Source organism: Choristoneura fumiferana, chromosome 5 (assembly GCF_025370935.1).
Source record: "Choristoneura fumiferana chromosome 5, NRCan_CFum_1, whole genome shotgun sequence".
Classification (NCBI taxonomy): Eukaryota; Metazoa; Arthropoda; class Insecta; order Lepidoptera; family Tortricidae; genus Choristoneura; species Choristoneura fumiferana.
The window spans coordinates 16,621,482-16,634,674 of record NC_133476.1 but is presented as its reverse complement, the minus strand read 5'-3'; the positions used below and the strand labels follow the sequence as shown (position 1 = coordinate 16,634,674).

Below are 13,193 nucleotides of genomic sequence, written 5' to 3'. Positions count from 1 at the left end.
AAGTACCTGGGCGACCGAGTTTAGCTGACTGCGGGAGATTGTTTCAAATTTTGGATGCGACGTGTCGAAGTACCTTAAACCTTAGAAAATTTCATCGAAATAGAGCAGTTTCCGAAAAAATCATACAAGCGCTAGTTTAAAGATTTAAATAGTTATTTGTGCAACAAGAGAGCAAAGTTGTTTTTTGTTGCGAGTGTTGATTTTGAATCCCGAGTAAGCGAAGGATTCTATAATTGAATCACGAGCGTTAGCGAGTGATTCTAGGTTAGAATCCTAAGAGCAGCAAGGGATTCAAATACACGAGATGCAAAAAAACTTTGGTCTCGTGTGACACATACAATTTTTCACCTCAGCAGCGAGAACATCATTTAAATGTAAATTAAGAATAAAACCACATATACCTACCTGTTTACAAAACAAACACAATTTTATTAAATATAATCCGATTATTAAGAAACAAATATAATAATCACATTTAAAACCATAAAAAGTGTCCAGTAGATACAATACAAATCTCATACTCATAACATGCATTGTAATTTGAACTTAAAACTTCTTGTGCTAGGTATGTCATATGTCACACTTATTTTTTAATACTGCAAAAAGCCTCATCTTGGGGTCATTAAAAAGGTTGAACAATAAACGTATAATTTATTATAAATGTTATTAAACCTTTAAATATGAATTTTATTTAGATTTCTATTACATAAACATAAATAGATTTGTTAAAAATGTATTAAATTTAACGAAAGTATACGAAATTATTTTATAAAAAAAAACAAGAGAAGCGGCTTTCGTGCAACGAGGTTGCATACTTTATTAAAAGATCGTGAAAATTTACATTTTGTAAATACTTCGTTGTCATGTAATTTATTAAGTCTCTATCGATATATTTTTAATATCAAATTTTTTATTAAGATTGTAGTCAACACATTTGATCCTATCTCTCGCTTTTTTCGTATTGAAGTGAAATGACAGATCAAAGTAAAGTTCAAATATTTGGAATTCAGTGAGTAGACCCAACACTGTACTCAGAATTTAAAAAAAAAGTTACTTTGTCTCACGGAGTGAGCAAAATGCGACTTTGCTCACTGATTTCTCATAGCAAAACCTTCCTGTTTGAGGTGCTGAGGTGAAAAGGTAGTTTTACAACCAACACTTAAAATTAAACGATAGTATGTTTAATTGGTAATTTTATTAATGAGTGCAGTTTGCATGCGGCATTGTTATCACAAGTTCAAAGCGCGGTGATGTAAGTCATTAGGTTTGACCATTAATTTTGTTTTAACAGTCGTTTAGATAGACTTGCGCAAGCGCAGGCTGTAAAATAATGTAACTATTGTACGCGCCCGCGTGAACCTTTGTTGGAGTCTTGTGGGACGGAACAGATCGCCAAACTTTCATGCGATTAATATGTCTTTGCGATGTTATCGCACCGCCGCGCGCCAACCGGTAACGAAACTAGAATCTAATTAATTTATAAGCCCCTTTTGTTGCTTTGATAATCATCTTTTGTGGAGATAAATCTCGGTAATTTATATTAAGGTGCGACAATGTAAGCTGTTTAGTGCGACTTTGAAAGAAAGCGATTACGCTACTTATTCTCGTAGACGGTATTTAGTATCTTTTGGAAGGATAAGGTTTTTGGAGGTTTTTGGAATGCATTGTAAACCAACATGCTACAATTTCATAATCAAAGTGAATTTAGAAGAAGCTCAATTTAATTGCTGAATTTTCCTAATCTTAAATGTGTTTTGGCCGAACGAGGTGGAACGAGTGCGAAGCATCTCCGTTTCACCTTGGGTCAAAATGATTTCGTGTATCTATTCGGATGTAGATTAGCTTTTCCCCTCTACACATACATATTTCTTAACATATTTTCGTGAAATGTTGTGATCGGATTTGATAATTAAGTATATTACGGATTAAAAAAAAAGGGGAATGGAAATAAAAAAAAATGTGCGTTATTTTGGAAGCATGATCTGTCCAACTAGGTTTAGGGCCAAGAAATTACTACCCAGTGAGTTTTCATGCTTTTTAACCGACTTCAAAAAAGGAGGAGGTTATCAATTCGGTTGCATTTTTTTATGATATAGGGACTGTCTGAACCACAGGTCTGAACATAGGTAAATACTGTATATCAAATACCTTTAAACGAGCAATTCTTGTATATCAATATATATATTTCGGGGATCTCGGAAACGGCGGAAATTTGGTATGTGGGTGTTTTCGGGGATGAAAAATCGATCTAGCTTGGTCTTATCTCTGGGAACGCTCATTATCGAGTTTTAGCCCGCGCAAAGCTCGGTCGCCCAGGTACTGTAAGTACATAAACAGGTGTGTAGCTCGATATGTCGATGACCTAAGCTTTTTTACTCTTATTTGATTAATGTTTAAATATGAGTCCGGTTTATCGTTTCCTTTTTGTGATATTTGTTGTAATTTAAATCTTGCTTAATTTATAGCAAAAAATGGGCAGTTTTGTTTACATATTTAATTTGTTAGGAAGTATTATTGATATCACTGACTCACCTAACAGCGGGTATGATGTCACTGTTTTTTTACATGACTGCCCAGAAAAGAAGTGACGATCAGTATCATATTTGCAGGGAAAGAGTTGTAGGTACTCTACCACTGCCAAATAATTCATTGTGCAGAGGTTCTACAGAGAGTTACGCGATTCAGTTTCTTTGTCGTACGTACCTACAGCTGGCTATATACTAAGATGTGAACAAAAAAATAATATTTAAACCTTGTTTTTCAAGGCAGATTTTTTGCAGGTGATAGGACCTTGTGCAAGGTCCGCCCGGATTGCTACCACCATCTTGCTCGCTAATCCTGCCGTGAAGCATCAGTGCTTGCATTGTTGTGTTTCGGCGTGGAGAGTAAGACAGCCGGTGAAATTACAGGCACTTGAGGTATCCCATCTTAGGCCTCTAGGTTGGCAACGCATCTGCAATCCCCCTGGTGTTGCAGGTGTCTATGGGCGGTCGTGATCTCTTACCATCAGGAGACCCACTTGCTCGTTTGCCATCCAGTTGAATAAAAAAAAAACAGTGCCATTCAGTAAGTTAAATTTCGGTGTTATTATTCCTAAGAAAATGAGGAAAAATGCATCCACAAAATGGTCATTGTGTTCTAAATGATCTATTCTGTACCTGCATATTGTGCATTCAGCCTACGATACGCATAAGCCAAATTAAATAATCTTAATAAGACAGTTTATATGAACTGAATTAGAGTAAAATTCAAATTGTATTAATTAAAACAAAAAGGTCTTGAGGAAATGGACAAATGCAATGCAAGTCGAATTCGAATACGTGGTTCACACAAGTGGTTTTGTGGCGATGTATAAGTAACTTCTCTTCTGTTTAACTTGTTGGGGGAGGCTCCAATAGAGAGATCTCTCTCCAGGCAGGTGTTATGCGTGCCTGGGGACCGAAGTCCGAAGGAAGAGCGCCGTAAGTTGTATATAATGCGACCGCGTTCTTCGATAGCGCGATGTAGAACATGGTCGGAGTTTCAATCGTTGTTCACTAGATGGCGCTAGGAGTCGCTACAAACTTTATTTCATTAGATCGTTGTCTCAAAAGTGACCTACCTAGTATAAAAACTGCGGCCATGACCTGGATATATGCCCTGATTGCTGAAAGGGAGTATTCCTGATACGGCTGAGGTCGACTCAAAGGGAACTTAATCAGGCTAAGCATTATACCTACGCCATTACTATAGCGCTCCGAAAGCTTTTCGCACTTTGTAAACAAGTCAAGCTATAGAAAAAAAATCCGATAAATGAAAGGTTGAGTTCATTTTTTTGTATTCATCGTTGTAGCGGAATTTCCTTTGTTAGGTATTCGTTCCTTTTGTAAAGGGTATCCCTATGGAAGTAATGAAGGATTTTTTCAGTAACTGGCCCGTAAGATATTCCCCCGATAATATGACATTTAATAAGTAATAAATAAATATCTTGGGACAATTGTCACCAATTGATCTAGTCCCATACTAAACAAAGCTTGTATTATGGATACTAGGCAACGGATAAACATACTTATATAGATAAATACATACTTAAATACATATGAAACATCCAAGACCCGAGAACAAACATTCGTATTATTCATACAAATATCTGCTCCGGCCGAGAATCGAACCCGGGACCTCAAGCTTTGTAGTCAGGTTCTCTAACCACTTGGCTATCCGGTCGTATATTTTTCTTAGGCTTTTCCTAGAGCGAGGACTGAGCATTCTGGTGCCGCCTGAACTCCAGATCTGTATTAAGGATAGGTACAAGGTGGAAATTTTTAAAGCCACTACGAAAGTAGTCTAAAAATTTACTTATAAGAAACATTTCATTATTATTAAAAAGAAACAAAACCGCATTCGCAGAATTTTTTAAATAGGTACAGTTACTTGCTACACCTGGGAATCGAAATTACTAGGTACAAAACAAAAAATCTCACTGTACCTACTTTTATGGCTCAAATCGATAGAGTTAATGATCAAGATCAAATTTTTCTAACATAAGGAAGATAATTATTGTATAATCTTTCTTTTTTTACTAAGTATAAGGTAAAAGAAAAAAAAGAGAAATCTTTTCTCTAAACATGAAACTACCGTGAGACTCACTCATATTTAAATATAATGACCCGGATAACTCACGTCTTAAATCGAGTTTAGCTCGACTGTTTCGAGCTAATCCGTAGCCCTTCGTCCTCCGAGTTGGAAAACGGTGTTAAATACTCGTGCTGCGTCATCGGTGTGTGTGAACGTACCTTTACAGAGCGATGTTGTTAGTGTTGTGTGCTACCCTACATTTGACAGTTGTAATGATGATGAAAACGCGGGTAGTTGTGTGCCGGTGTCAGTTTCGTCGGGTAGTCGCGCGAGCAGAGCGGCGGCGAGCAGTGCGCGTTTTGCAGCAGCCGCCGAGTCGCGTTGCTCCGGAGACGAAGGGCTACGGATTAGCCCGAAACATGTCGAGCTAAACTCGATTTAAGACGTGAGTTAACCGGGTCATTATATTTAATATCTTTTCTCTACTCGTGTCTTTAATCCGCACATTATGATGTCGTGACACTTAGCTAGATTACTGTTGCTTCCTAATTGGTTGAAATTTGTTTAAAAATACCAGACTAGTCTGTTGCCTTATTATTCTTCAAAATTAAAATTATTTAATACCTGGCTAATCAAACCACGACAATTAATTCGGATCATATATGGATACCTAAACGCTAAATATATTTACTTATTCTTGTGCTTTTCTTAGCGTTTAGGAACCGTTTAATAAGTTAATATTCAAATTTATTGGATGATTGTATATTATCCAGTACAATATTGAGAGTTTTTTCCCTCCAGGTGGCTTTAACAATGTATTTTCTGTAGAGTTGGGGTAAAATAAAAAAAAGAAGTTTTTCGTAGCGCCTGCGCAAACAACAGTAGCAATTGTTTGCTGGTCAACACTGCCATAGCACAAAATTTAGGTGCTTTCATACGAATGCTTCGATCAACAGGGCAGTACCAGTAGTGCAGTCAGTGAGGCAATTAAAATTACGTAAATCGCACCTTACCTCTGTATATTACGGCTGACTTTAAGTGCGACCAGTAAATTATCATAAAAGTTAACCCTGATCCAGTTTATGAAATTTTAATGTTAAAACGAACTTGTTTAACTGGACATTTAATCACTATATCAGAGACCTTGATAACGAATGCTGGCACCAATACGATTAATCATCTGTGATATCAGCGGTCAGTCAGTAGCGGCGGCCTAGCCGCTGGCGTCCTGTCGTCGCCAATCGACAAAGCGCGTCGATACCGGCAGGCCGCACGCATGCGTGGTGGGCATCCCGGGTCTGACGCATGCTCGGGGCACAGACGCGGCCACTTGCTACAACCCGACTCGTCTTTGTCGCCTGTCGCATAAATTGATTGTCCATTCGATACTGACATTGAACGCGCAGCGCACGGCGGCCGGTTGATTACGGCCAGTTATTTGCGTTCGGTTCCCGCGACAACGCGTGTCGGCTGCTAACTGCACCCTTCGATCAGCTGGAGTCTCGCGCATGTAGTGACTCGACGCGTGTGCTTGTGTGCAAGATGCCGTAGTGCCTTTGTGAGCCGTTGAGGATACTTGTTACCATGGATGTCGCGAAGGCCAAGGCAGCGGCTTTAGAGGACTTCGAGGAGGATGATCAGGCGTCGCGCCGTTGCATGCTTGATGGTGAGATTTAAAACAATATTAGCATAATCAAAGTACAAAGATCAAACGATGACGTGATTTCGCAGACTGCCTAACTACTTCATGTCAATGGGATGGTATTGATTTTTTACAGATGATTTGTCGGCTGTTTATTCTGACTTGCTAATTGCTCTTGCTTTTTGAGTATTATTTGAAATTACGCATGTTAGGTAAGTATTCTTTTTACAAAAGTATTTTTTTGCACGAAGCGCTATTGCTCTGATATAGGAGTTTAATTAACTAAATTATTAAGCAATCTAACATAATTTGTGTCTAAATACATGTGTAAATTAACGCTGGCCTTGAAATCTCACAAACTATCCATTACGAGTATAAATCTCGATACCTACCCACTACTTAACCCGTGTGTCGAATTAATCACTGCTAAAAATAAATCGAGATTAGTGTCGCTAAATAAACAGCAAGATCTGACGTATTTTGTACGTTCAGTCAGTGTAAGATACACGATATACTTAAAGTTAAAAAGGGCAGGGTGGAGACAGTTGGTATCCTGTTTTGGCAAGTTAAGGTTTGGCATTGTGATCATGGCGTGCCACCGCGTGCATTCAACCCGGCTCCCCTAGTTGGCAACTTTATACGGTTTTAAAATCAATAAGTCTTTTAGCTAACCAGTTAAAAGTGAAACGGGAGCCCCTCGCTGGCCTCACTTTAACAATTCAATATTTACACACAAAATAAATAAAGGTACGTTTGTAGAAGTAAATATAGGTACAATTATTGTATAGGTAGTGCCTCATGAAAAAAAACTCGTGGCAATGTACCTTGTGGTTTGACCTATGGCCTCTCAACTCTGTTTCTTAAGTTCGAGCCCGGGCTGTAGCTCCTCTCAGTTTTTCGGTATTTGTCTGCGAAATTAAATTTGAAATTTACCATGACCTTTACGGTGAAGGAAAACATCGTGAAGCCTGCACACACTTGCGAAGAAATCCAATGAGGCGCGTGTAGTTCTCAATCCAAACTGGGCCCGAAGGAACTACGGCCCAAGCTCATTATGAGACTTAGGGGCTGTTTCACCACCCATTGACTAATTTTATTTGACGGATAAATGTGATGCCGTTTCCGTCTATTCGTACAAAACAAACAGAGACGGCATCACATTTATTTATAAATAAACAATGGATAGTGAAACAGGGGTTAGTTAACTGTTTCTGCTTTTATATTATAAGAAATGTAACACCAAGGGTATCTTGCGTTGCCAGCCTAGAGGCTAGAATAGCTATATCGTATGCCAGTCGTTTCACGGGTCGACTGTCTTACTTGATCTCCACGCCGGAACACAGCAGCACAAATACCTATGGTTATTCATGAGCCAGCATGAAACCAATTCACGGCAAACGTCATAGTGACATCGCATTAATTAACAAGGAAAGTCGTAATGACTTTTCCTTTGAAAAGGTTCTATGGTGGCTCAGGAATTAAACGCCTTGACCTAATTACAAAACTTAAGGATAGATCATCAGATCAAGTCCTCGGTCACAATCCACCACTCGGGATGCTGGCTTTTCGCCGAAATTATTTTTCCCTACTGTTTCATATGGACGAACGATTTGTTAATTATTCGTTTTATACGAAGACGTAGCGGATTTATCTACCGCGGTGCGGTGCGGTGCGGATGAGTTATTTAATTAAACCTATTAATTCTAATCGTGTAGCCTTACAAATCATCTTGTTTTTAAATTTAACGAAATTGAGCGAATATGATCGGATTGGCTTAAATGTATTAAATAATATACAAAATAAAAATACTTTTTCACAAAAACTATGTTTTATTTAGTCGAAATCTGGGTAAAAACGTGACTACTTTCTATCTCGAATGCAGAAAGCCTTTAATTACGTTACTACGAGGATAAATTACACGGACAAGCAGATTATGTTTATTTATTGCTAAGTAGATAAATTAATATCTACATTTGCATAATATCCGGCATATCAAATAAGCGCGGGATTTTCCATGTCCTTTTTTAGTTCCTTTCAAATAAATACGTACCTTGTTTGTACCTACCCTAGTTGAAGGCGTTTCTTGATAATAGGTACTAATGTGCACATTAAGCTATCAGAAATATGATCGGAGAACTTAATGGTTTGGGCCTCATTTACTCAATTGTACACACTATCTTGTATACATTATACCCAGAATGTAACATGACAACATAACAAGCTGCTATTGTCAATACAACCTTTGACAAGAAACTTCCAATTAAGTACACAAGACAAGTGAACAAAGACAATATTTAAATTGTTTGCAAAAGAGCGTCCGCGGCTATGACAACATGCTAAGATTTTGGTTTTAATCAGGGTTTCTTGAAAAGCGAAATATCCGCACGGATGACCGTAAAAGTAACAAAAATTTGGAATTGAAATAAAAAATACAAAAAGATTTCAAAAAACAATCTTAATTTAAGCTGTTAATTCTACGAATAAAATAAAATAAAATAGTATCGTGAGGTCCGTTTGCCTTTACGGTCTAGTTTGCGATTGGCTCATTTAGGTATCTAATCAGTACAAAACATGACACAAATGACAAAGTTGGCAAACTACCTCACGATACAGCGCTAACTACCCTGTTACAAAAAACGCTCATAAGATTCATTTATACGGCCAGATGGCCTAGTGATTAGAGAACCTGACCACGAAGCTTGAGGTCCCGGGTTCGATTCACGTGTCGGGGCAGTTATTTGTATGAAAAATACGAATGTTTGTTCTGGGGTCTTGGGTGTTAAATATTTAAGTATATATCTACATCTATATATAATTATATTTATCCGTTGCTTAGTACCCATAACACAAGCTTTGCTAAGCTTATTTTGGGACTAGGTCAATTGGTGTGAAGTGTCCCGTGATATTTATTTATGTATTTATTTAATGGTATTATTTAGCGATTTACCTACTTATTAAAGACAGAAAGTGTTATGGGAATTAAAGAACAGCACAGTTAATTTTCAATCAGATTGCGTGGCATGGTTACAGTGGCGATAAAATGTTCATTTGAAATAACGTTATTTGAGATACTTATATTTTATAGACCATATACCATTGGCAACGATGCTACATTCGACGTAACTTGTGCTAAATGCCATCTATGTATCTACGACTAGGTGGGTACTTAAACTGCAGATTGTCGATTGCAATTTCCTGCATCCAAATTATATGTAGATAACTAGGTATCGACTGCTGGGACCGACTGCTTATATTTTAAGCAGAAGGGATACTACTTAAACAATAGAAATTAATTACTAATTAAATTCCTTTTAAATAGAAATAGGTCACTCACGTTGAATGGCCACTTTGAATGTACAGTCACTAAACTCGTGGTGTCAAATTTCGTTCGCGGTTTGTGTTGCCTCATCGATACTCGTTCAATGTTCATGTTATCATATGATATGATGCATAACGATATGCATAATGATTTCATACACAACAATCGTTACTTCATCTAGACAAGGTAATCGTATTGAAAATTTGTTTGGTTGAATACTGTTTAGAATACATTCGAAGATGCAACTCTTAGATCAGGGTTTCTTAAACTTTTTGCAGTCACGGACTACTTTTACAATTTAAACGATTCCACGGACCCCTGTCAAACTTTTCTTTGGAAATTTCCTAATAAATATGTTTACAGACTTACCTACTGTGGACGCCTTTTACACATGCTACGGACCCCTAAGGAGTCCGTGGACCCCACTTTAAGAAACCCTGCCTTAGATTGTGATTCAGAGTGCGATCTATTAAAACTTATGGTTACCTATGTCTCACTTTTCTTTTCTGGTTACTAACTGGGAATTGAAATCCCTATATGAAGCCTAAGGTGCATTTTGTGTTTTGTAGGTAATACTACAAAAATGTGCAGGGCCATCGGTAAACAAAACCGTGGCAATGTTTAGCTAGCAAGAATACATCGAGAAACATAAACTGTCTCAAAAATATGGGCTATAAATAATTAAGTCCATGCTCGTATTTATAGGCCTTCTATTTATAGGAAAAAACGGCGCTGGTTCCTTCAAGTCATTATTTCATGTCGAAATAAAAAACTTCAAAAGTTTGTAATAGATGAAAGAAACAATACCATGTTGTAAGTTGCAATACATTTCATGGCATAAAACTGTAAAGTTTGGAGTGTTTATTCCAACACTTAAAACTATTTCTTACTACTCGCTGTGCTACTCGTAGATGAGTTAAGGTGTATAATACGCTAAAATGGGATGGTAAGTCATGGCTTCCAGTGCGTATTAAATTAACTGCATTGACTTATGCTCATGATCTTGCCCTTGACGCGACTGGTTTCGAGACGACTCCATCCGGTTTGCAACTTATTTTTGTGGTTGGATTTTACAGTTAGTTAAGATATAAAATACCCTTCAGAATTAAAACTCTTAGTTCTGTATTACATTAAAACATGTCTTGTTCTAGTCTAGTAGACGAACCCTTAGGCTTTCTAATTATCAATTTATCATTATGATTTTAATTACACACAGGAATCATCGTCACAGTGCATTTTCTGTTTAAATTGTAAATCTAATAAAAACTGGAACTTTATAAGCTCTTAAGGTTACACTGAAAAAAAAAAGGATAGCTGAACTAGTTTGGCTACTTGAAGTTTAAACAAAATTTACTAATTTTGTAAGACATCACCTAACTTTTTCACACCTCTCCTTCAGAAAAGTAACTTTTCCTCCCTGACGAGAGGGAGCAAAGTGCAACTTTTCTGTTCAAGGCTTTTGTAAGTGTTTTATTGAAAATGCCATTTTTTAAAGTTGATAATTGGAAAGCCACGTCATTTTCTATGCTGGTTATTCTTTAATATTTAGATTTTTTTTTTCAATTTTCTTAATGCTCGGTGTGAAAAGTTGTATGAGCGACTCGGGAGCAAAATTATTTTCATCTTGGGCGTTAACACTTGAATCCCTCATTACGCTCAGGATTCTACTTTAGAATCCCTCGCTACGCTCAGGATTCTATTGTAGAATCCTTCGCTACATTCTGGATTCAATGTACGCCCTCGCCGTAAATACACCATTTTGCTCCCTTGTGACACAAATAACTATTAACTACTAGTAGGCCTTAGTTTTGTAGACACTCAAGTTATGTTACAAGCAACAAATATTTTTTGTTACTGTTAGCAAATCTTTTTTTTTTCAATGAATTACTTAACATGTTAGTCGACTTATTTTGTAAGTCATACCCGTATCACTATCCCCGTGCTTGGACTATGATGATCATTAAGTCTTTCTGTTGTATTTATATATCGAGAGTTGTATCTCTATGTTAATAGGGAACTTCATTTAACTAAATAGATATTATTTATGCTTTCCAAAGAAAGGAAGAAAATACATGTATTTAACGTCATAAAACATCAGAATCAAATAAATAGGTATATTGGCAGTCAAAAAGTTAAATGTACTTAGACCTTTTTTCATTCTCATTTTTATTTAGTTTGATTATGTATAATACATAGATCATCTAGAAATTCCCGATTGTTAAAAACCAGTTTTCAGTCAAATTAATCTTACAAGGCTGATTATCAAAGTATCAAAGGTCATGACCAAAGATGGTTTTCCTTGTAGGTACAAGAACGAGTTATCGCATGCTAATACGTAAATAATAAATAAATAATTTATGTAGTTTTGTACAGCTTCATTAAAATAAGGTAATATGAAGATTTTACTTTATTTTGACACAAAAGTAAAGGATCGCCTTAGGTATATGATTGTATTTTCTATAAGTTTATATTCTTGAATAAATTTTACCATATACTTTTAAAGAAGTGTCCTGTATTTGGTTTTACATTATAGAAGGTACAAGGATATAGATTGTTAACTAGTATCTAAGGGTACTATACGTATACTCATCATCCCAGCCTATATACGTCCCACTGCTGGGCACAGGCCTCCTCTCAGAACAAGAGGGCTTGGGCTATAGTTCCCACGCGGGCCCAGTGCGGATTGGGAACTTCACACGCACCATTGAATTGCTTCGCAGGTTTGTGCAGGTTCCCTCACGATGTTTTCCTTCACCGCAAAGCTCGTGGTAAATTTCAAATGTAATTCCGCACATGAATTTGGAAAAACTCAGAGGTGCGAGCCGGGGTTTGAACCCACGACCCTCTGTTTGAGAGGCGATAGGTCAAACCACTAGGCCACCACGGCTTTTTATACGTATACTAATTATAATAAAAAGATAATCTTTGTTTGTTTGTATATGTACGTCGTAATCTCTAGCTAGAAATTCTTTCACTCATAGAAAGCTAAACTATTCTAGATTAATATATTAATATAGAGAGACGTGTATAGTTCTCGCTAGTCTATAATATATTATTATTATTATTATTTAAAAGCTTATAGAGGTGTCCCACTGCTGGGCAATCTCTGACCAGCTGCGAAGAAAAAACCCGATCCCATGAAATGTCTATAAGTACCTACATACCTATGTGTAAATAAATAGTAGATTGTTCAACAAGGGACTAAAACAAGCCATAATGACACGAGATGTTTCACGAAATTAAATCGTGTTTTTTATACTTTTGCACAGTTGTCATTTTGAGGTTATTTCCACGCCCTAAAAATCCTCCATTCACAAACACCGTGTTGGCTGTTTAGAGGTTTCCAACGTAAATTTATAAAAAAATACTTTAATCCCTTGAGAATAAAAAGGAGCTTTAGTCCCAATATGCAGAGACTAAAGTAACATTTTATGAGCATGAAAAGTGAAAAAAAACGTCTTCTAAATTATTTTGGTCCTACGGCCACTTACACTTTAAACGCATAGAGACATTAAAATATTATTTCATATTTTTACGATCCACTCAGCGTTATAGTAATGGTACCTAGCTGGGAAATAAAACATAGACCCAGTTGGCCGCGAGTCAATATAAACACAGATGTTCTTTGCCCTAACACGCAAGGTTGCCTGCTCTACTTTATAAGCATTGTTTGGCGTC

General features: G+C 36.9%; 1 protein-coding gene across 2 annotated transcripts in view; it reads left to right on the top strand.

The window, feature by feature from the left end:
* Cen (cerebellar degeneration-related protein 2-like) overlaps nucleotides 1–13,193 on the top strand; it is a 93,902-nt gene that overhangs the window by 61,109 nt on the left and 19,600 nt on the right. The window contains exon 1 of one of the 2 annotated variants that reach the window (XM_074088166.1): nucleotides 5,804–6,220. The exons of the other annotated variant lie outside the window; for it this stretch is intronic. Coding sequence (XP_073944267.1) covers nucleotides 6,139–6,220 — 82 coding nt within the window. The 5' untranslated portion in view covers nucleotides 5,804–6,138. Of the gene's footprint in view, nucleotides 1–5,803; nucleotides 6,221–13,193 lie in introns of those variants that run through there. 2 annotated transcript variants of the gene reach the window in all.